Source organism: Ornithodoros turicata, unplaced genomic scaffold (assembly GCF_037126465.1).
Source record: "Ornithodoros turicata isolate Travis unplaced genomic scaffold, ASM3712646v1 Chromosome14, whole genome shotgun sequence".
Taxonomy (NCBI): domain Eukaryota; kingdom Metazoa; phylum Arthropoda; class Arachnida; order Ixodida; family Argasidae; genus Ornithodoros; species Ornithodoros turicata.
This window is the reverse complement of record NW_026999314.1, coordinates 1,602,624-1,627,513: the sequence shown is the minus strand read 5'-3', so window position 1 is coordinate 1,627,513 and position 24,890 is coordinate 1,602,624. Positions and strand designations below refer to the sequence as shown.

The window sequence follows — 24,890 nt, the reverse complement described above, 5'->3', positions numbered from 1 at the left end:
TCTCTCGATCCTGACACCCCCCCTTTGTTTGAGAACAATTGTGACCCGACAAGATAAAGCAATAACAAGTCCACACGAGTTGGAGTTATGACCGCTCAACCAGTGCGAGTCTGCTTGGGTGTCTCTTGCTTTGTCAGCATAGGCGTGCGCCGGTTGAACGTGACTGCTTGGCTTCGGTTTCTTGGTTTAGACGTTGTAGGCTGAAGATGCCCTCGTGTCCATCTCTGAAGTCCAGCTTCTGTCTCGACCATGTAGGACCGTGGTTCCGTTGTTGGGCCCACTACTTTGCCGTGACCTGTTGCTCTGGCCCATATTTTCACCTTAAAAAGCGATCAAAACCGGGCTGTTTGGTGGTACATCCTAAAAGCGATAAAACCTTCTCTTTGTGTCCCCTGCGCCGGGGTTTTATCGCTTTTAGGATATTTTCACGGTTGTGCCAGGTTGTAGTGGCTCGTATTCGTGGACTCTGTGGCGCATGTTGTAGTGAGCTGCGCTGCTGCCTTTGTATAGTTGTTTTTTGGCACGGAAGTCGTTGTCGTTCCAGTACGGTTCTGAGGCCCTGTTTGTGGTTGGAAGGTTCGTCTTCAGTCTTCTCCCCATCAGCAATTCTGCCGGACTGTACCCTTCCTTTCCGGGTGTTGCCCGATGAATCATCAGTGCTTGCTGGAAGTCCGAAGACTTCTTCAGAAGTTGCTTTGTTGTCTGGACGGTTCTTTCCGCAGCCCCGTTGCTCTGAGCATAGTAGGGAGTGGAAGTTTTGTGGGAGATTCCCCAGTCCTTTAGAAATGCACGAAATTCTGCAGAGGCAAACTGGGGTCCATTATCGAACCTGATGGAATCTGGAACACCAAAACGAGCCAGTATGGGCTTTAACCCATTGATGACGGCTTTCGTGGTTGTCGTGCTTAGCTTGATCAGTTCAAAGAAACGTGAATAGTAATCCACCACCACGAGGTATGTATCCCCTTCCAATATGAAGGGTCTGTACCAAGTTCTTGCCAAGGCCGTTCGGGCAGAGGAGTCTCCAAGAGCGGTGCACTCCCTGGCTTGCGATGTTCTTGGCAGGTGCTGCAGTTTTGCACAAAGTCCTCTATGTGGGATCCTATTTTCGGCCACCAGACTGCCATGCGGGCTCTAGCCCAACATCTGGAGACACCTTGATGACCAGTGTGGATGTTGGATAGCACCTCGTTGCGTAGGGATGGTGGAATCACGACTCTGTCTCCCTTGAACAGAAGACCTTGCACTACTGAAAGTTCAGCTGCGATCTAGGAGTATTGTCGCTCTTCATTTGGGAGTTCTTTGGAATTCGGCCAACCTGCGTGGCAGTACTGGACGACCCGTGATGTCACTGGATCTTTGGTAGTCTCCTCTTTTATTCGGGAGAGCATGGCCGACAATGCTGGAAGCAGTTCCAGAACTAGTAGTTCATATTCTGGGATGGCATCGCCGAGGTTGCAAACTGCGTGTGTGCTCGGATCCGACACAGGTTTGCGTGACAGGACATATGCTGTGTGGATGTCCTTTCCCGGTACGTGCGAGATTGTGAAGTCAAACTCCAGGAGGCGCATGCGTAACCGTTGTAACCGAGGGCTCAGTTGGTCAATCCCTTTAAGACCCAAGGTCGTAATACTGGAGATATCGCGTGGCATGTCTGATATGCTGTCACTTCACATAAAAAAAACAATAAAAAGAACAGTTCATTTCAAAAATTAGCCCATTGGCACACAGGATATGAGACCAACACAAATGTGGGTGTCGGGGCTTAACTGTGCCACCTAGCAATGTACATGAAAGTATTTAAAGCAGCTTCTTTCACCAGTCAAGCACAGATAAACATTGCACTTCTCACATCTTGTTCTTGTGCATGACTTGCAGCCTTCCAACCTGCAAAAGCGGGCTGAGGATGTGCTGTCCACAGTAGGCCAGTGGTCAAAACAGTCATGCCTTTTGTCAGCTCCAGGTAACTTGGCAGGCCTGTAAGGCGTGGCATTCTCAGCTGCCGATCTGTCCATAGGCCGCGCTGAGTTCGGTGAAGCAATGAGGGCCTCGGCAAGCGCCAGGCGAAATTCGAGGAGGGAGAGAACTTTCCTCCGTGGCAACGCATTCCTTCTGCAGTCGTCCCTGTAAGTTAGCCAACAATTGACTGCTGCAAGGTCAACGAAGTGCAATGCAACTTTGAGCGTCCATTTCCGTGTTTTCATTGCGATCCTGTAGTATTCCAGGAGTTGGTCACAAATGTCAACTCCACCCATTGATGTATTGTATTTTCGGACAATGGCTGGCATGGGACATCAACATGCTTTTTTTCAGTCTTGCTCCACCTCTTTACGGGCTGCACTGGGTCTCCTCCTGTGCATGTGGAGGCAATCGTTACTGTCCTTCCATTTCACGGCAACAACATTTCCGTCACTTTGGCAGAACTCGTCAAAGTCCCCCTGTTTTATTTGTTTGTCGCTCCTGAAGTGTACGTCCTTCAGTCTATTTGCCATCACGGTCTCAGTCCCATGGATCTTGGTGGGTCCGCTTGGTGGTGAGAAGGGGTACCAACGGTTTATGGCCGGTCTCGATGTGGTACTGCAGTCCCATAAGGTACATTCTAAAATGGGTGCTCGCCCACGCAGTGGCTAATGCCTCTTTTTCAATTTGGGCATACTTTGCACTTGGCACCTGAATGCACAGAAACTACCGTATATTGCCGCATATAAGTTGACCCCGCATATAGCTCAACACGCCTAAGATCGAATCTCAAACCTAACAAAAAAACGGAATTTGTGGAAAATTTAAAAAAAACGATTTATTTACATACACGTACACTAGAGTCACTAAATAAGCTACGCTTCAGAGTATCGACACTGAGCTCCAAGTGCGAGCATGCGCCATCTTGTTTCGGCACCATGCTACCCACACGCACGCACAATGCACACTTTAGCGCACGATGCCACCTGTCGTGCGCGGGTGAAATGTTCCTTTCGTTTGCAAGCACGAGTTCGCGGCCTTGAGCTCACCTTGACATCCTCGGGACGCTCTGGTTGACAATACATGGATTATCGCACAACAATCATACATGCTTCTCTGTCCCATTTGGAGCATTATGTTAGCCGTCTTTGATCCTCAAACGGGGATGACACCGGTGTGGTGCCAAAACAAGATGGCGGTCCTACTCTCCCTTGTACCTCAGTGTCGATACTCTGAAGCGAAGCTTATTCAGTGACTCTAACGTACTGTTACAAGATCGCAGTCTGTGTCCAGATGCGTTCTCCTTGCCCCAAGTTCGTTCGGACAATGACCACGCGACGGTTCGAAACCGCCCGCCCATTTTCACGCCTGTCTTTTTTGTCTTCGCAACATCACACCCTCTCTTCCCCACTGGCACTCTTGCGTTGATCTTCCTGGGGAGCCTCTTTGCCGGTTGAGAGTCCACGGTACGGTGCCAGACGTTCGACGTGAACGACAAGGGGCCGGGCACGGCCTGTCCGCCTGATCCGGTAGACGACGTCATTGAGGCGCTTAGCGACGACATATGGTCCCTGCCACGGCCGCTGCAACTTGGGAGAGGCCCCGCTTCCGAACAGGGTTGTAGAGCCACACCGATTGGCCTTCCTCGAACCTCCCTCCGGACGCCGCCCGATCGTAGCGAGTCTTCATGCGTGTGAATGCTTTCTGCAGATGTTCTCTCGCAAACATGTGCACAGTCTCGAGGCATGTGCGCAATGTCCGTAGGTAGCCGGAGACGTTGCCTGCAGCGTGGTCAGCATCTGGTGTTGGACCAAGAGCCAGCTCGGTTGGAAGGCGAAGGTTGTGTCTGGTCGCCATCATCGCTGGTGTTTCCCCTGTAGCCTCGTGGAGCGCTGTCCTGTACGACAGAAGGAAGAGGGGATCCAGAGTATCCCAGTTCCTCTGATTCTCGGACACAAATAAACTCATGTGCCTCGGGGACACCTTTTGAACGAGTAGCACTGTACACTAGATCGAGTTCACTGCCCCTCGTCGCCCCAAACGACGACGTCTTCTTCGTGACTAGAAATTACGACATGGCCTTCGTCGCGTACGGTCATGGGGGCAGTCGGCGTTGTAATATGGCACTTGAGACACGCACCACAGACCAAGTCTGCCGGTACAACACATCGTGCACCCACTGTGCAACTTCACTCAGTGAAGCACGTTTGACATGCCCGGGTGGAGTCCTCGGGTTGTCTCGGCACATCCACTCATTGTACAGCAGGCTGACTCTGTCCTTGAATGGCTTGTTTAGCATCACATCGAGAGGTTGCAGGATCGATGTCATCCCACCGGGCATGATCACAAGGTCGCAGCCTTTGTTAGCTACAGTTCTTTTTACACGGTCGGTGATGTGGCCGCAAAACGAATCCAAAACAAGCATGCTCCGAGGCCTCAACAAGGCGCCCGGATGCCTGCACCACACCAAATGAAACCACTCTAGAACAGTCTCTTTGTTGAAAAAGCCCTTCTTGTTCGCTTGGACGATGACTTTTGCAGGGAGCTTCTAGTTTGTTGGGAGAGTTTTCCATTTGAAATCGAGGAAGGGCGGCAGCTTGTGTACATCCGCTGTACAGCACAACATGGCAGTGAACCAGCTGGCAGACAGCATCAAAATGGCGTGCACCAGATGGCTGATAAACAGATTCTGCTTGGATTGAGGCTTTTTGGGTGGTGCAATGATGACTGTGACGTCAAAATAGGTTCCACCCATGAGGCTGCAAAAGATCAGAGAATGGCAAAACTCTCCCTATAAATCGCTCCGACCCCACGTATAGGTCAACACCCCTAACCTCTGACATCAATTTGCCAAAAAACAGTCGACTTATATGTGGCAATATATGGTAATTTTTGCATAAAACACTGCCAGGGAGACTCAGAAACAAGTGCAGTCGTATAGATTGCCATTGTTACTCCCTATGTCTACCTGCTTTCTGCAGCCGGTATGGCGGCTACGAAAGAGGCTCCGCACCATGTAATAGCAAAAGCCCAATGAAAGAGCCAAGATGCCAGAGACCATGTGAGTGAGGCGGAAAGTGGCGATCCTCAGAGGTTTGTGCTACTTTTACGAAGAACAGGGGCCTTAGGGCATTAAGTGGGACGCCAGACACAAAACCAAGTGAAGCGCTGCCACATTTTCGGCATTTTGACAGTCGGTAGTGGTTGCGGCGATTGCCGTAGTTCGCGCATGTGCGGATGAAGTCTTTGGTTTTCACGTTCGCAATCCCGCTTTATGGGTTCTATCGGGTTAAACGCAAACTATGCTTATGTAATTTGGGGGTAAAAACGGGCTTTACTGGGTTTTACCCAAAAACCGTGGGCCCTATATATGATGATGTGTTTCATTCCTGTGCTGATGCCTGCACTATATGCCATCTTGATGCACCCTTGGTTATCCTCAAATAAACATGTAGGCGCATACACGTTGTGTCCAAAATGTACTGCAAGTGTCCTGCCACAAGTGTGCTCTACCACTATCAACATGAAGAATCTTTAGATTTCTTCTGAAACTGTTTCTTATGAGAGCACAATACTCTTGAAGCTTGGAAGGAACCTTGTCTTGTTTGTTATGCATGACTGTGTACCTCAAAAGAACATCTAATATAAACTTGGGACTGTTCTTGACAGTAGACAAACATCCATGTGAATCATGTAGGTTTCCAGCTCATGGTAAACTATGTCTAGGAAGCAATGACATCTTTTCATCTTTCCTTTTGTGCAGCTGGTGGACATTAAGTACCACACTTGTTCAAATGTAGGCCAGCCTCGATTCTAGGTCGACCTCGGACAGACGGTGGTAGGATTCAAACCCATCACTTCCCAGTCTACAGCATGACCTCATGCCTTAGCATGAGTTCCAAAAACCCGGAAAAATTTAGAACATGGTAAAAAAAAGTATTCTTACCGTGTTTTTAAATACTGGAATCATCCTTCACATTATGTTAGACACGCAGGGCTGCTCATGAGGGAGCGTTGAAATGTACTGCGTGCAATAGGCACGTGGATTAAACATGTTTATTCGTATATCCCGAGTATACAATAAAGAGCTACGTGTTACATCACTCGGATTCATCGTTTTCAGAGGACACATCATTTGTATGTCTGGTGCCCTCGTTTTCTCGTTTCTTCGCTAAGTTGAGTGAAGCATGAACAAACACCAACTTTCCGAGCCTTTTGCTTGTCTGGCAGGTCCTCGTTGTTGTTCGCTCCTTAACGAAACTGGAAAAAACCTGTTTGCTGTCTGCTATAGACATTGAACAACTCCCTGTCAATCCCTTCCATTCGAAATCAATGTATTTTCCGAGTTAGCAGTATTTTCCTATGGCACCGGCATTGCTGGCGGCTGCCTGGGGCATATTACGCAAGGCAGTGTTGCAGCTAGATATTTGTTCTCTTCGGCGGCTTCACCAAGTTGTTCACTGACAACATCCGGTAAATGTAAAGGAACTGTGCAGGCGTGGGCCGCCCACCGTCACCAGTGATGTGTCTCACAATTCCAAAGAATTTCTGCAAGGTATTATTGGAGGTGAGCAGCACAAACTTATTTTAATATAAAAACTTGAGGGGGATGTAAGTTTATTTCGGGAAAAACCTAAGGCAAATGTATACTGCAAGCTTTTACCTCCAATGGGTCTTAATTCAGTTTCCCTGTGAGAACATACTTGAATCCAGAGGCCCTCAACGCCTCCACTAGTGCAACAGTGCTATGAAGGGTCACCCTTAGGGCAGCACATGTCTGTCTGCTCAGGAGGCACACCTGCTGCTGTGGAGCAAGAATTGCTCTGAATGCACACCACTCTTCCAGCCATGTGGTGCTCTCCTTTATAACTAGGGTTCCGCATTATCAATGTTTATTTTCGGGGCAGATTCGGCGTACGCTCTTCGATGTTCATTGATTTTCGCGAAATCGGAGTTTTTCTGTGTTTTTCCTTGCGTGTACATGGTTTACCCGACAGTTATTGGTGAATAGCAATTACAATGGAATTTCAGTGCTGTGTGCGTCTAACGCGGCCTTCACAACAACAACCAATGCGAGTTACCAGTTCAACAAGTGCTGCAAGAAATGACCGGAAGGCATTTGCTCACCTTGTTCGTTACGAGGATTCTTCAGATTCACGTGCTCCGATATGCGTGCCGCACCTCTTCCACTGCCCACATTAACTGTCACGTGACAATACTTGCATACGACAACATCTTCCTTGCCTGAGAGTTCAAAATCTTAATTTTCGCAAATGTAGTCAGAGGCCCTCTTCCTTCTTCCCATCTTGGGTGCCGCGGAAAGACAGGACCGCCGCACGTGGAAAGTAGAGGTGTATGTGCTGTCGTAACCTCTTCACTAAACAACTAAAGGCCGGTGACCAAAATTCTACTTGATGTCACGTCCCTAAAAGGTTCACAAGCGCGATAGGGCACCTACAATGGCAGAAGAATGAGATTCCGACCAGCGCACCCGATCCGGGACAAAAGCATTGACCCTGGAACACTCAATGTGGTCGCATGTCATCCAACCATAGCAAATACCAAGGAAAGAAAAGTACTAAAGGAAAGCCTGCTTGGCATGTTGGAATCTTAAGCTGGGCATGTGCAGCATTTTATCTGTCATGGTTCCTGGAATGTTCCTCTGTATTCGATGTTTTTCGATTGAAACCGAAAACGCGGAACCCTATTTATAACCTGCTGCATTTTCAATGAACAAAAATTCATACGATTCCTCATAATATGGGAGCACAGAGTGTTCCATAGCCTGCACAGTATTGGTCAGTATGCAAATACTCAGCTGTCAAAACCTACATTCGGTTGTCCTGGCCCGGCTTGTGCGACATCTTGTGGTCGCTGGGTGTTCAGGCAGTCGAACAGGGTGTTGAGCCTTCGAGTGAAGGGTACAGTTGCCTGACAATCCTTCAGCTTGATGCACTCTGGTCGTCCACCAAAGAACTCCATGGCTGTTGCCACAGATCCACTGAATAGCTATGAATTAATGCAAAATTCAGTATAGATTTTGAGGTGCACAACAAACAAAAATCAACACTAGTACATACTGATCTGTATAATAATGTGAATACACAGAAAAAGAGTCTCACCTGCACAGCAAGCTTCACACTAATTTTTTGAAATGCGTATGGGAACACATGCGCCTTTGTCAGCTTTGCCACAGTGCGCAAACCAGCCTGCTGCAGCTTGTATTCAAGGAGAGCCTGATAGTGATGGTGGTAGACCTCTTGTACACCGGGGAGCTAGTAACAGAAGAAAAATTAGTTGAAAAAACTTGTATAAGATTTTAGATGTAAAGATATTAGATGTTTAAAAACCTTGTATATTACAGTGCATGAACTTACAATGGATTTTCCAACTTTCTGGAGGTTGTTACGGGTGCACTTGAAGATGTGCGGAACATCCAAGATGCAAAAAACTTCACGTCAGGAACAGATGGGTGCTTGAATGACGTGTTGGGGTTCCCTTCACCGGTTACACATAAATGTACAAAGATGTGTTCCTGAGCATATGCAAGTTTCAAAGGCATATTAAAATCGCTTCTGAGGGTATACTGCATCATGTTTGAACGAATGTGTTACACAGAATGCTGTCACACTTCTGCTGCAGTGACATGTGCTAGAGCGATGCATATTTTGCATTACGTGATGACAGGTTCCTTGTTAAGGAATGTTAAAACTGTAATTCAGACCAAATATTATCTTGCTGTCGTACCTAAAATCCGCAGTGCAGTGTGATTTGTAGTTGAATTACCACGTGATAGCCTGCACGAGCACTGATGCATTTGCAAGGTGCACTATGCAGTGGAATATCAGCTTTGCAAGGATGGAGCCAGGTGTTGCACCCGCAGCACAGAAGGTCCCTATTGTTTGGAACCGTCCACATAGGAAAGGCCGGAGCAGAAAGACTAGAACATGGTCGCCATCCTTCACCTATTCCACGGTGCATGTGTAGTCACCAAGGTCCACCTTTCCAACAACGACCATATCGGATTGTCTCAAGTGTAGGCCCTTCCTTACACTCATTTCATCTAACATGAATAGCCCTGTAAAAGCATTACACCATGAGTCTTGTTGTTTACCAATTGAAGTACATAACAAGAGCCAGAACGTCTATTTTATGCCAGAGGCTGAGGTGAACATTAACAGCGCCATGACGAACACCAACTACTTGCCTCGACACTCTCTTTCCTGCACTGCCGCCATCTTTTCCTTGAAGAGGCTGAAGAGGTTTGGGTCCAACCCAAACTTTGCATTGAGGTTGCTGAAATATGTTTGGGGTGTTCATGGGTCTGGCAGTGGAAGATACTCATTTTCTATGAGAGACATGTAGGTTGCTGTTGACTTTATTTTCAGGAGAAGAGCATCATAAATCCATTCTATGTTGTACCTGGAGAAAGAAATAGGTGCTGCATTAATCATGTTGCAATAAACATGCACACCACAAATGTAAACACTGCTTCTGTGTTCCAAAACGTACCTCATTCTTCTAGTGGCCTTTGCAGCAGCCTTCCTCATACACTGATCAAAGATCGGTTTTTGGCGCTTCTGGCAGCTTCTCCAGTGGTGCTTGATTTTGGTGAGGCACATGTGATGCACGGCACTCCGCTACTTTCTGCGCGGGTCTTCTTTGGACACTCCGGAGTGCTTTTTGAGCTTGCCAAAGTTTGGCTTTCGTCTTTTCAAGTTCTGCTTTGAGGCACACTTCTTGTTTTGTCCGGACAGATTTCTCAGTTAGGTTCATGTTTTCATCCACAAACTCAATGCTGTCCACCTCGCTGGCGAACGCGGGTCCACATTCTTCTTGGACGCAGGGTCGATGTTCCTTCTCAGCACCTTGCATGGTGGCTCTGATGCCACTGGTGCAGATGCTGCATGTTTTCGCTCGGACGCAGGTACAATGCTGCACTGCCCAGCGCACAGTTTTAGCACGATACGATTGTGGCACACAAGCTGGCCCTTGACAACGAAATCGCCGGTCTTGACGACATCTGAGGGATCGAAGTGTAGCGTGCTGGCCCTAGTATGCGGGGAGTCGAACTTGAATATGATATAGTGATTTGACGATATGATGATATAGTCTCATGAGACGCGTATTGGGCATGGAGAGGTTAATAGTCCTCCCCTATCAGATGTAGTCATATGAGAAGCGTTTTTGTATGGTAGGGCGTAAGATGGTTTTTGCTTAATGGAACTTTTTATGTTGGAAGATGGAAATAAATGCCACAAATCCAAGCAAAAAGCAACACCTAGATGTGGAGAGAGTGCATCTTTTCCCAGGTTAGGTATTGATGTCTAAGAGTAGGTCCACGTAGAATGGGCATCCTGTGTGAGGTGAGGTGAGGTGAGGTGGGGTGGGGTGGGGTGGGGTGGGGTGATTACGTATTGCACATGTCGAAAAATGGGTCCATGTAGAGTGAGCATCCGGCGTGACTGAGGTTAGGTTAGCTGAGGTGAATACGTATTCCATGTGTCGAGAGGGCCGGTGTAGACTGTGCATCTGGAGTCGCTGAGGTTAGGTTAGGTCAGGTCAGGCTAAAACGTGCTATTCCACGTGTTGTGGAATGGTCAATGTAGAGTAGGTATACATTTCAGAGTATACACTAAATTGGAATGAGTATATTTGTTACTGAGGAGGGTCGTGGTAGCTGAAATTTATTTACAAATATGTGCATGCAGGGCCATGGAAAGCTTTAAGAGCCCTGTTGAGGACTTTAGAGACTCTTAATGTTGTTTAGCAGCCTTTCGAAAGGTTGTTCATTTATGTTGGTACAGTCAGTCGTCCAAAGGTACTCACTGAGGTGGTGTGCCATGTTTTCACTTGTCACACCACCCCTGGCCAGCCAATGCCGTAGTGGTCTTCACTGAGATTCAGGGAGGTTGGTGGTCATGCCGGTGTCTGGGTCAACAAAGTTGTATGTGTGGTTGACTGTCATGTGCTGAAAACTTGCTGACAGACCGGCATACCCCTTCTAGAAGTCAGTGTAAAGGGGCATGCGCTTTACGATGTGCTTGTCCATGAGGGCAAGGGGTGTCTCCTTGTCTCTCTTGTTTTGTGAGCATATTTCCAGGCAGAGTGATTTAGTTTCGACGTCAATCAACCCCAGTATCCAGGTCCCTTCGACGATACGGCCGCGTTTGTATTTGCAGCGACCAATTTTACATGAGTCTATTTCCACATTGTGGCCAGGGCCGCCGATCTTCTGCGTCTGCGCATTGGCCAGCGTGTCCGTGCAGTCTTCTCGGCAGTATGAGTACCAGTTTGCAACAGTAGTTGATGATACAGTTACCTCCGGAAATATGGACGCTTCGTCGAGGGCCTGCTGAAAAGTCCTTTTTTTTTTTTCGCGAAATAGTACATAAGTATCAGAACTTGTTCTGGTGCGAGCCTAACGTTCTCAAACCATATTCCCCCAGTCACAGGCCGTGAGAACTGGGCATGGCTGTGCCGACATCGTAACTGTCTGAATGTGCCTGAATGAACGTCGAAGTCGGAACAAATTCAAATTGCCTTTCTTCAAGGAGATGTTTTTGCAGTTCGAGGATAGACATTGTGAATAGGCTCACACCTGCTTGACAAGGCCAACCTTAACACGTGAGAACATATCCATACAGTTCTTCAAGAATGTCACAGCTTCTTCATGCTTTCCTAAATTATGCAAGCTTAATGCCATCACAGGGTGGCGGCTGCACATAGGGTCGAACCAGCGATTCACTTGTTCAATAAACCAGGCTGTCACTAGGTAGTGCTCTGGCCAGCTGTGCTTTTTAACCATTGTACGCAGCGCAACAGCTGTAGTGTGGCTGAAAATAGCCATCACATTGGACACTTTCATTTTGTCGAAGTGGTTTGGGTCCACAACTTCTTTCCGGATGTTAGGAGCGAGCTTGAACACACTTCCTTCTTGGAAAGTCTCAAATTTCCTTATAGGCTCTACTGACACGATGCATCCAGGCAGGCTATGGTTTCCGACGTCATCAGGGTGTAAAACAATCTGTTGTCCATTCAGGAGGTGGCCACACATGTTCTTTGCGATGTGAGGGAAGTCAACCAAAAATCTGAGCTCTTTTCCATTTAGTGCAGGGTGCTGCGTCACGTTAGCGACTCGGCTGAACCTTCCAGGGTTAATCTGCAAAAGCGGCTAGACAGACCCTTAAACATCAGGCAGCCTGTGATTGGTTCAGCAATGCTCTGGACGCCACAAACTAGATAGTCCGCACGCGTCTTTTGCACTCCTGCTCAAGCACTGACTGCATTGAAAAAAGAGTTGTTACAAAGATTGTATTCAACATACATGTAAAACATTGTATTTAAAGCAGAGCCACATGTTTTCATGGTAAACGGTCATAATATTTCCGCTGAGAAAACATGTGCATTAGCTCCTGCCATGTAAGCAGCCCACCATGTCTTCCGAAGCCTCTCGCTCAATGGGAGGACGTTCTTTGCCAGCGGAGACATACAACTATTACTATAACTCTTCAATTGTCACTGATTATAATTATACTTTTGAGACAGTAACTGAACTTGTAATTAACCCCCTTCTCAACAGGGGTCTTATGACTCACTTTACTTGATAGAATATTTATTTGTTGCTAAGTACTCAAAAAAGGGGGATACAGCCAGTCAGAAAGACTGAGTCAACCAAATACAGAGTCAACCACTTGCGAGTAGTGCCCAAAACGTTGGCACTTGAAGCATCTGCGCAGCTTCGGTATATATAGTGGTGCACAGGACAGATTATATAACCTGCTTTCATCTCGGAGGGAAGACTGTGAAGTTGGAATGAGAGAACAAGAATGAGAGATCTGGTGGGGATCTCTGCTGACACTACGAATAACAATCTACTTTCGCTCACGACACCCTGATCTCTGAATCCCTCCTGTATCGCTGATTCAAAGCACAGTAATAGTCCATCAGAAGAGATGAACAGCACAGCTTTTACTGTGTTCAGCATGCGGTGTGCAGTCACTGAGACCGAGATCTCACCAACCAGCTTCATCGAGAGCAGCACCAAACTCTGCTGACTGGTCTCAGCTTCGATTTGAATTTCTTCACTTCTTCACTTTTTGGTCTTTTATGTTTTGCCAACCACGTGTTGAAGTGCTTTCGCGACGATGAAGGGGTATACCTTATCAACCCTAGTGCAGAAATGTCCTGAGGTTACCTAAAAAATCCTGAGGTTGCTGGAGGATCTGCTGACGTTGCCTGATGTTCCTCACAATTTGGTGTCCCGTCGAAACTGAGAGTAGAAAATTGCGGCACGTCAAAATTGTGACAAAGCCATATGCTGGGTGTCCCAGTGAAAATAGGCCAGGGGTTAAAATAAAGACCAAGTGCTCTATGCGAATGAGACCAGCTGTACATTGTTCACAGTTGTGTAGTGTACACACAGCACAGTGCCATGGTGTCAGTTAGTCGGTTGTAGTTAGTCAATTAGTTTTTCCCGGGTTCAGTGTTGGGTTTCAGAATCCCCACGGAGCAAAGAGAGCTCCCCTCCTGTGTCGGCTTTGCCCTAGAAAAATTAGAATTTAAAATTAGAAAATTAATTATCACCAATGAATTGATTATGTTAAACAAAAAAAATTATTTTTGAATGGTTCACACAACTGTGAACAATGTACAGCTGGTTACATTCGCGTAGAGCACTTAGTCTTTATTTTAATCCCTGATAATTTATGAACTCCACAAGATCAGGCCCCTTCTGAACGTAGAAGTCCGACTCCAGGACAACCTGGAACGACGAGGCTACGTCGACTACAGGCGTGTAGGCTAGCGCACCAAGGTAGCGGATGCGTAGGACAAAACTCGAGTCCCGAGTGTATCTCTCTTGAAGGTCGGTTCGTTGAATGCACCACCATATATATTGGGAGAAATGAAAAAAACACCCCCGAAGCATCGTGCTTGGGAGTGCTTCCTGTAGAGAATTCCTTGCAGTACTTTCAAAGTCAGTCATTACAGATATAGGGCACAATGATGGTTAAAGGGAGTTCAAGGCAGAAAACACCATTTGGTATGATGCCGTGTTGTGCTTCTCCATCAGGATATATGCAGAAGGGACCACTTCACTGTGCTGCACACTGTGCACCGTGTACAGCTGCTCAGAAAGCAAGGGCACGGTCTCGAAAGTTGCATCACAGTACCAGTGTTCAAACGCGCTCAGAAGCTGCAGATTGCGCTGCGTGAAAAATATAAGAACCCGATGACCGTCAACCATGTTGTCGTGCAGCAGAAACAGTTGTCCCACTTCCGTCGTCGCGAAGCTGCCGTCAGTCGTGTGTGATGGGGGAAGGGAAATCGAAGTGCGTTGGGGTCACCGAAGGGAGGTCATCAATTGCGTGTGCGGGGTCCTGTCGAGTGTGTTTCGCACGTGGGGTGGAGAGGTGGCTTTCCCTAAGAAGCATTTATGTGGAAAGGACTCGTTTCCATTGCGTTAACCGGTGTAGCTTCCTGTTGGGTTGTAGGCGTTATTATTTCTTCGTGTTTTTCACAGTGGACAGCGATCCCGGGTGTTCGTTTAGGGCCGGAGTGAATTTATGTATTAAAAAGGATTCCTTCATTTCACGATCCCTATCGCTCTTGAATCAGGATTGTAATGCGGCAATAGAGAGTTTCTCGATTGCATGACCTGGGAGGGCCATGTGCCTAGACAGCGGAAGCTCCGGTTTTGTTTTGGTGTGGGACTTGCGATTGTTGAAGCGAATTTTGAATGATGTGCGGGTTTGTCCGATGTATTTAGCTTGACATACGGTGCAATGCAGAAGGTATATTACGTTCTGAGTCCCGCCGTCAAAAGTACCATTGATATGGAATTTGAAGTTTGTGGTGGTGCTGGTAACGTCCCGTGCTGACAGCATGTGGGGGAAAATTTTGCAGCAGGGCTTCTTGCAAGGCCTGCAGCCAAGGAATTCTTTTTGTTCCCTCGTGACTTTTGAGCTCACCAGTACGTCCTACAAGTTTCGCGGTCGTCTATAAACAATATTGGGAGCCTCTGGGAAGACTTCCCGAAGATGTTGGGATTGGTACAGAATATTGAGATGACGTTTCAGAATGGATCCAATGCCAGCTACATTTTGATTGTATGTTAAAGTTAAGCTCGGTGCGCTGTGCTCATCGGTTTTTGAGGAAACTGTGGGCTGGTCGGGACCTAAACGGCGAGCTTTTTCAATTGCGTCATCGATGACATCGGGAGGGTAGTTCCGATCGGTGCACTATAAATTTCCTAGGTTTTGTTTGAGGTCGCTGTCCTCTGTGCAGATACACCGGCATCTGCATGCCCGACTATAAGGTAGAGAGAGTTTGCAGTGACGGGGGTGTGAACTATTGAAGTGTAAATATTGCTGACTGTCAGTTGGTTTCTGGTACAGCTTAGTTTCTAGTGATTGGTCCCTGACTGTTACTGTGACGTCCAGAAAGTTCGTAGTTGTGGCCGAATAGTGGTGGGTAAAATTAACGCTGGGCATTATTTGAAGTCTCGAATGAATTCCTGTAGTGAACTCTCAGTGTTATCCCAAATTATGAATGTGTCGTCGATATACCTCTTGTAGAGAAAGGGTCTGATGTGGCACCGCGACAGAAAACATGTTTCTAATTTATCCACGAAGATGTTCGAGTAGTTTCGGGCCATCTTTGTTGCCCATAGCTGTGCCATTTAAGTATCTAGACGTAGTGTTGGTCATTAAGTTCGAAGTTGTTCAGCATTAGTATCACCTCCAATACATAATACCTTCAGTGTGGCGCTGTCTACGTGGTAGGGGCTGTCGGATGGTGATTTCATGTAGGATTCCACAACCACCTCAATGCCGTCAGAGTCGGGAATATTAGTGTAGAGGGATGTCACATCAAGGATCTATATATATATAGGTTAGCAGCTTAAGAGGGCGGTTGACCACGAGAATGAATGAATAAATAGGAAAAATCAGAAGAAGACAAAATGCACTTAGACACCAACCTATGTTAGTCACGACAAAACCGCATGCGCTGCTCTCTTTCCCTTGTACATAACCTTCTCCCATATATAAAGCTTGTTCTTGTCACCAAACCCCAGTCCTGTCGAAGGCAGCGCTGACTGCCAAAACGTCGACCCCCCGTCCCTAAGCATTAATAAACTCTGCTGTGTGTTGTTCTGTAAGCTTTGTCTTTTTCTGATTTTTCCTATATATATATGTATATATATGTTTATAAGTCCCAGATGTCGCCACACCAGCACTGGACAGCTGTTTCGGCCTTATTGGGCCTTCATCAGCAGTGCGTAGGTGGGCGACGTTTGAGCAAGTGGCGTCGTAAGGTCACGTGGAACGTGATATCCTCCTGTCTATATATATCACTTTTTTCCGAGATGACATCAATTGCAATATAGCATATGCTAATGGGCACTCCTTAGGAGGGCATTAGCAAACTCCTAAGACAATGTTTTAATTAACTTTCACTAATTAACTTTTTAATTATAGAAGCTACGAAGTTGTCCCAATGAGAACATCTGTTCCTTTTGGTGACCTGATATGGTAGCCATTTTCAGAACAAAAATCCGTTCGGTAGATCGTCCTAAAAAAATTTGTGAAGGAACACAGTTTCTTTCGTTATTTTGTTCATTGTGCATCTTCGGAGACGCATATTTCCTTCATCCCCAGTGTGAGAGGGTAAAGGAGCACAGTGCCGCCTCGTGCATCGAAGATGAGCTTTAACAAAACAAAAACAAATGTATCAGGTGACTCCTTTGGAGCTGCCCTTATCTTGTGTTGCATTTTCTGTTTTCTTTTAACGTTTTTCCAAGATGCAAGACATTTCAAGACATTTGCGAGACATTTTTCATTTCACGGTGAGACGGCTCAACATAAAACACAGTGAAACTTTTGCCCCGTGAGCAGATTTTTGTGTGCCTGTGTGTTTCCTTTTACTAGAATGTCCAATGGAGATGGCAGGAAACGTGCACTGTGTCGCAATTTGTGATAGCATGGATGGTGAAAGGAACTGTACACACACACACAATACACAACACAATAACAGTTTACTCAGATGTTTAGTCCCCCATATGGGTTACATCGTCACTGCAGGAAGAGAATGAGGGAAGACAGCAACCGGCGGCTTATTTAAGGAGGTCAGCTTCCACGTCAGGGAGAGGGCCCGATTGATGTTACGAACAAGAGGGTCTCCTCGAACATGCCAAGGAGCTTTCTGGGTTCCACCTTTGTTCTCTCACCAGGGTCACAACATTGACAAAATTGAAACAATAATCTGTTGCCCAACAGTGTTTGGTCAGTTCAGTCTTGTACCTGGTTGCGTGCGTTGAACTTCGGACGTCGAGTTGGTGTTCTTTTAACTTGGTACTACGATTATGGCCAGTTTCACCGATATAAGAGGCTTTGCATTCCTGGCATTGTACCTTACACACTACCCTTGTCTGCATGGATGTGCAGGTGAATACACATCCTATACAATAACCTGGAGGAAAAAATCCGGGATTCTAAGATTGGCTCAGGATTCCAGTTCCTAGAGTTAAGTGGCTTCTCAAGTTCTTCAGCAGGTGAGTGAGGAACATGAGCAGTCAAGTAGAGATGGCGGTGAGGATCACACGAATGCACACTGAAGCTCTGTTTCCTGGAGTGCTTCCTCCATTGCTGGCCCTTTGCACGACAAGAGATACTTCGCACAACATGAACATTGTGCTAGTCGTCTCACCTAGTCGTCGCACAAATAAGCAGCTAGTTCGTGATCGTTGTAACATGAGTCCCACAGAATGAAAAAAATCAACCCATTGACCACACGTTGTTCACCTGCACAGCTGAGTGCTCAGCGGGCGAGAACCCAGTGCACCAATGATGTGGTTAATGTTTCGTTGACCAGCTCTTCCTGACTGTTGTTTCTACAACTATGTAATTGCCACTTTCAGACATCGTGTACTTTGCCTTATGTATATTGTCGATGCTTAATGACCTAGGGCATTTGTTTCATAGACATGCAGTCGTAAGTTTGCAGCGAGTCCAGTAAATGTAAAATATATTTGTGGCAGAAAATTTTGCATCATGTCCAAGGGGAGCTTGAGCTTTCTCCACGTCTACCACAGCTGTGGGAAGAACAAAGTCCTCATACAAGGCGGGAAGAGGGACGATGGAATGGAGTAACTAACAACCAAGGCAGTTTCCAGAAGACAAACTTCCTACAGGGGATCAAGCTGCCACTTAAATAGTCCTAGAGCATGGGCCCGAGTGCTGGTACCACTGTGGCTCAAGTTTATTTCCATACAAACACATACAAAAACAACGAGGGGTGAGGGTGTCGCCCTCGCAGAAGTGGTATTGTTACAGGAAGCTTTTAGAAAAGAGTAGAAAAAGAGGACGTCAGGATAAGAGAACAAAAAGAGTGCTCGAAGGCTTACATTCTGAGATGTGCTAGCTATTGATAAATCAGTACTTAATAAATATTCAGGCTCTAGAAAAGGAATGCTATTGAACAAGACCAAGCAAGCATATAAATGTACGAAATATCACGACACCTCCCCCCTACGAAGAAAGTGTGTCCTCACTCTTGAACAACACACACAGCACAACAACATCACAAACAGCAAACGGAATAACATGTATTCGTTCTGTCTTCTGAGCAGTGTCAAAGCATTTAAAACATTGGGCTAATGATAATGGTGCATCAGTATTATACAAACTATGCATGTTCGTTAGGTCGCAACGAAGCCGACTATGCACATCGGCATCATTCTTAGGTACGTCGTCCTCAACATCGGATGAGTCATCAGCAGTAAGAAAAATTTGTCTTCTTTGGGTTCTTTCTCGGTGTCACTGGATTTGCCACGGTCCAAGGCTCTATGTTTCTCCGGCGCATCGCCTGAGTTATCTGGATCGTTGTCTGAGCAGTCTCCCATTGTGGGTGATATGGCTTCAGTCGAGCAACATTCATCTGTGATCTGTCCTGGAGTCAGTTCTATTTTCTGCTTCCCAATCGTTTTCCTGCTCATGTTCTGCTTGTTCTTGTGGTGCATATTTCTCCGTGTTTCGGCAACAATTTCATGGGCACGCTGGAGTCAATGTTGGAGGCAATGCACGCTGGAGGCAATAGACGCTGGAGGCAATGTTGTACTATCTGTGGGTCGTCACAGGAAAGTTTGGTGTTGTGGTTCCCGAGGGCCACGTCGATAGGAAATGCAGGCTCATATCTGTGCAGGAGAAAGAAGCAAGTGTATCCTGTTGTCTCATGTTGGCAGGAATTGTATGCAAACAAAACAAGCCAGAGAAATTCATCCCAGTCCTGGTGGCTTGCTGACACATACGTACTTATCATGTCTACGAAAGTCTTGTGAAAGGGACTCTGACCAGAAGTGCGATTTTTTATGTTCATGCAGTGCAAAAGGTTTTTTGTGCGTACGAGCTGCGGAGTGAGATTTCTTACAGCATACATCTGGGTACCAGGTGGCAAGCGTGAACAATTGCTTAGCGTACTGACAATTTGCAAGTTTGCTTGCTAGAAATGCATTGAAGCGCAACACACACAAAGAAAACGCAGGTACAGTGGGACCTAGCTGCTAAGCTGATGCAAGAGATTTACTTCTTATCGTGACGTGCATACAAACAATCAGTATTTCTGCCAGCAGCACAAGCGTGCCACACAAGTTTGCTCTCTGTGGCAGCATTTCTAGAAAGTGTGCGTACCAGCTATCCAGCTATCCCAAATTGCAACACTTCCAACTTTACGCTGACATTCAGTAATACAGCAATTGCAGTGGGGTATCGTATGCATAAAACAAAATAAATGCAAAATATTTGTGGAAATTTCAACGTGTACAACCTTCATATGCTCCTGATCAGGTTGTCTATCGAACTAGAAAATAGAGAATCTTCAGGGAATTTTGATGCGACTGGAAAGGCCAGGGGATTGTCAGGGCAGTTGCTAAAAACAGATGAAGTGAGGGAATGTCTCAGAGAAGTGCCATGATGATATGGAATTAATCTAGAGTACCCACTAGTGTGGTTTAACTACCCTGCTGCAGCAATGTTTCTGTAGGTAACAGTTCACCAGTATGATCACCTGTCTTCTTAGCAACTGCTCTGACAATCCCCTGACCTTTCTAGTCTCATCAAATTTCCCTGCCAATTCCCTTTTTCCAGGTTGTTAGACATTGTGCTTGCATCTGACAGTGCTTTTTGGCACGAATGCAACAAGAACATCTTAGCAGTGTTTAATCAAAAAAGGATTATGTAACGTGTCAAAACACAGTAATGAGCATACCTTTGCACAGTTGACCCCTAAGCTGTCGCCACATGTGTCTGTGTCGCGTGACTTGATGAGCCAGGGATTTCCCACACCACCCGACGACATGGGAAGAGCTGCATCGTCACCTGACCAATGAGCAGTCCATGTCACACAGTCGTTTTTGGAAAACACATTCGTGAACAAACAAATAAATAATCACCTATAGACAATTGAACATAAGAGAGGAGGTACACTGCAGAGAGGAGGTACTGACAATACTATAGTTTCGGACATTGAATAAGGGCGATCCACAAAGAATATGAACAAAACAAACTTGTGGTTAAAGAATGTCCAATCACTGATGAGTGAGGTCCTTTGTTGCGATGAGATATTCAGTGGAGAAGAAGAGTCTTGGGGAGAAGGTCGATTGCAGTTGACGAAGATGGAGGTGGAGCTTGAAGCAGGAAAACAGTTTTGTACAGATTAATGGAAGATTACACCAGCCCAATACTGGTGACACTGCATCGAGGCGCCCAGTACGCCACGTTGAAAGAGTGCAACTTCTTCTTGAGTTAGCCCGGTACCAACTAACTTAACGTTTATTATTGTGTCATGCTTCAGGACTAGAACACCTCCCTCCATAAACCTGTCGTCAGTGTCAAACACTTGCAAGCACACAACATTCCTGCTTACATTTCTTATGCCATGGCACACCAGTCTAACCCACGGCTTCGCCATCCATTAACCGGCATACGCGCGACTCCCGCTGGGCCTCGTTCCCACGTTGACAGATGATGAAGCCGTTGGTTAGATTGCTGTGCCATGGCAGAAGCCTTGTGGCAAGCGAGGTAACGGTAGCTGCACTCCTGTCTAAAGGCTGGTTCACATTACTGCATCTACGCTTACGCTTTACGGGCTGCGTTTTTACGTTCACGGTCCAACGGTGCCACCCGGCACCCCGCAAGCGACAGGTACGTTCATATTACTGTGTTTCGCCAATGAGGGAGCAGGGTGGCGGTTGGGGCGCCCTCCTTCGAAAAGGAAGAGCACTGCGCGATCGCGGCAATCCATGATGGCGTCCAGCGCGGTGAATACACATGAAGATCACGATACGTTCCCTGACAGTGTTCTAATGTGCGTCTCCAGTTATCTTGTCCGTGCGAGGATGGTCAACTGGGCTTTAGTCGCACAGATGGTATCTGCCGCCCTCATGATACACCATCAGAGGACAGGTCGTCGAGAATGGGTACGAAGGCTTCTTTGTAGTCGAGAGACATTCGGCGAGTTCCATCATCTCGTACAAGAAATGCGGCTATTTGACGGAGAAACACACTTTATGTATTTTCGAATGACAAAGGAAAGGTCAGTTCATTATTTATAACACGTTAATGTTTCAGGATGTTTGTGCAATGTAGAGGGCTAGTGTCAAAACTGCTGTCATTTAAAGCTGTGTTGGCGGCGAATTTTCAGTTTTAACAGTAGACGCCTTGTAACAATGCACTTTGTAACACGAACATTAAATTACCTGACAAGTCTGCGCATTCTCTTCTAGGTTTGACTACCTGCTATCGTTGGTAGAGCCCCACATCCAGCGGATGGACACCGCATTTAGGAAGGCCATCCCTGCAGCTGAAAGGCTGGCGCTCACATTAAGGTACATATTAGCATATTAACAGTAACAATTTATGAAGCTGTAGCTTTTCCCCAGTCACTCACGTTTGCATTGTTGAGGCATGAGGTGTGTGCAGAAAATGATAACAATAGTGAACCTTGAGCTAGCTGACCCATGCAGCGTGTCTGCATCGCACTGCTTGTAAACATAGGCCATTGTTGATATTTACTGCTCTGTACGACACGATATCGGCCTTTCCCGAAAGCCTATCATGCCACTAAAATGTGCACTCTACTATTCCAGGTACCTGGCTCATGGCTCCTCGGAACGGATGTGTGCTACCAGTTACAGAATTGGAAAGTCAACAGCATGCGCAATAATCCTGGAAACCTGCGAGGCCATATGGCATTCACTTGAACCGATATACCTGCAGGTACGCTTTGTTCACTTATTAGCTTGGAACAACTCAAGGAAACAAGGCATAGCCTCACTACATATGGATGTCAGTATCTCCAGATTAGAGTTCCACCACAACTTGAAATGGACAGTCTTGTTAATGAAGTTGTGGGGCAGATGCTACCACTTGACTTCTCATTTTAAAGATTCGACATTGCAAACTGTGGTCAAAAGTGACACGTATCACATGAAGTAGTGAAATAATAACAGCGCACCTGCATCCTGTTGCACTGTGACGCCAAGTCAGCAATTGGCTTTCTTGAGTCACATTGTTTAGAATGAAACTACCATTATTTTGTAGGTATCACGCCTGTAAATAGACCCTTTAATGTGGCATGCACATCTGCTTCACACGAACATTATTTTATTTCAATGCCCAACTGTTTCCACATGGGAGGATGTTGCCCGCGACTTTGAGGAGTTTTGGGATTTCCCAAATTGTGTAGGAGCTCTGGACGGCAAGCATGTTGCGATTCATAATATGCCTAATGGACGTTCAGAGTTCTTTAACTACAAGGGATTCTACAGCGTTGTACTACTTGCCCTGTGTGACGCAAGGTACATGTTCCTGAAGGTAGGTCCACATTGAGGAACAAGGCCGAGGAAGCGACGGCGGTGTGTTCACTGAATTTGGATCGGATCTTGCCGGTAGAACCCTTGATATACCCCCACCGAAGTGTCTGCCTTGCTGTTCTGCATCGCTCCCCCATGTTGTAGTCGCGGATGAGGCATTTCCGCTACTACAGAACCTTATGCGACCATACCCAGGGAAACACTTGCCCCTAAAACGGGCTGTTTTTAACTACAGGCTTTCGAGGGCTAGGCGTGTCATTGAAAACTCATTTGGAATCCTGTCTGCAAGGTGGCGAATTTACCATCAACCAATATCAGCAAGCCTGCTTACTTTGAAGGCAATCATAATGAGTACTGTATGTCTTCACAACTATCTGCGCACAGAAGATGAGAGAGAGTCGTCCTTGGGTCGGCAATACTTCCCTGTTGGCTATGCAGATACTGAAACGGCTGTTGGTGAAGTGTTACACTGCAGATGGAGGGCTTCAGTTTCATCCACGGATGCTATCAGGGATGTGGCATCACTGAGCAGTAATATGTACTCTGGAAATGCCAGGACTGTGAGGGACACACATGCAGATTATATCTGTTCGATTGGGGAGAGACAAGGCCAGTATGAGATTGTTCGGCGTGGCTGCCAGCCAGAGAAGTAACTTGTCTCCATAATGAGATTGCCTTGTTCAGCTCCTGTTACAACAGCGTTCATGCTTGTGCCCATAGTAAATCACATTTGTGCTGTGGATGTTGTGTAATGTGTTGAGACATGCGTACTGCTAATAAACATGAACTTTAACTGCACAATGTACATTTAATAATACACACATTAATCACACTAGTCTTCCTTGTATGTGATATCGTACAAGTGTTCTTGAATGTGCAACTGTGCTAGGTGCTTCTTTCTTTCGCTCAGGCACACCAACTTTGGTCGGAGGCTTAGCAGAAAAAGCGTGTCAGCGTCAGTCAGGTCAACACACTCTTGGGGCCGTGTATTTGGTTCTGCTGCTGACATTTGCTTGTTGCCGAGACAAGCACGTCCTGCAGCACTGACATGGACATTTCTTGCCACCTCCTCTTCGGTGGCCTTGCAAAACCAACCGGGGGTGTTTCACCTTGCGCCTCCTTCTCATGGACCGCCAGAAAGGCTGGTGACGGTGGAAATGGAGAGCCTGAAGAACTCTCCTGCAAATTAACATTCTTTCTAACACACACAGATAGCAATTGTTGTGGCATCTATGTCAGTGGTGACACGTAAAGAAGAGAAAATGTGTACATACAGAACAACCTTGTACTAGTGATGGTGGTGATGATGATGATGCAGCCTCAGCTGACTCCTCAACTAGGGAGAGCAGTAGAGCTGAAATAAACCCGATATTGAGCACCTGACCCCATGCCTCTGTCGCAGCAGTGCAGTTCAATGATTCAAGTTCAGTTCAGCAGTTCTTGGATCCCACCACAAAGAATGTTCACAAAGCTTTGTCAAGTTATTTGTGCAACAGTTTACTAAACAATAGGTGGGCCATGAAATGCGCCTTACCACAGTTGTCAGCAGGGCTAGTGATATTGTCCCCAGCGAAGACAGCAGACTCTTGCATGTCATGCAGGACTGTGGGAGGTTCCAATGCATGCCGTACTTGAGTCCGGACCGGCATCCCAGGAGTTTGTGCCTTCTTCGTCAGCACCGTGCTACGAGGAAGAGTAGGATATAAATAAAATAATTAAAATAAAAAATAAAGAATAGGGATTTTAATAACGCAATAAAGCCAGGTACTGCTGGCATACCGTGGCCTGATGAAGGCAGACAGGAAGCTAAATTGGATTCATGAGTGGCCACTCTTCACAGTTCGACCGCCCCGACCCACTGGGTTGTGTCATGGCACGAAGTTCCCGGGTGTACAGGTCTCGAAGATTCCGCCAATTCTGCTGGCACTCCTCCACTAAAAACAAAGCGCACGTTAATTGCCTATCGTGGTCCGGGGTTTGAAATTTGGATAGCATGGCTAAAAGGGTTTTTACGCTGAACGTGGCAAGACATGCCTCAGTGAAATTTCCAGCATACACTTCA

The 24,890-nt window shown here is 46.6% G+C and overlaps 1 protein-coding gene across 3 annotated transcripts in view; it reads left to right on the top strand.

Annotated features, from left to right (window-relative positions):
- LOC135372356 (uncharacterized) overlaps positions 1 to 24,187 on the top strand; it is a 55,750-nt gene extending 31,563 nt beyond the window's left edge. Inside the window, exons 1-4 of one of the 3 annotated variants that reach the window (XM_064605982.1) lie at positions 20,088 to 21,549; positions 21,740 to 21,841; positions 22,103 to 22,232; positions 23,739 to 24,187. In XM_064605982.1, the coding sequence (XP_064462052.1) occupies positions 21,257 to 21,549; positions 21,740 to 21,841; positions 22,103 to 22,232; positions 23,739 to 23,765 (552 nt within the window). In that variant the 5' untranslated portion in view covers positions 20,088 to 21,256 and the 3' untranslated portion in view covers positions 23,766 to 24,187. Of the gene's footprint in view, positions 1 to 20,087; positions 21,550 to 21,739; positions 21,842 to 22,102; positions 22,233 to 23,063; positions 23,558 to 23,738 lie in introns of those variants that run through there. The other 2 variants (XM_064605983.1, XM_064605984.1) reach the window with 2 other exon arrangements.
- The last annotated feature ends 703 nt before the right edge of the window (positions 24,188 to 24,890 follow it).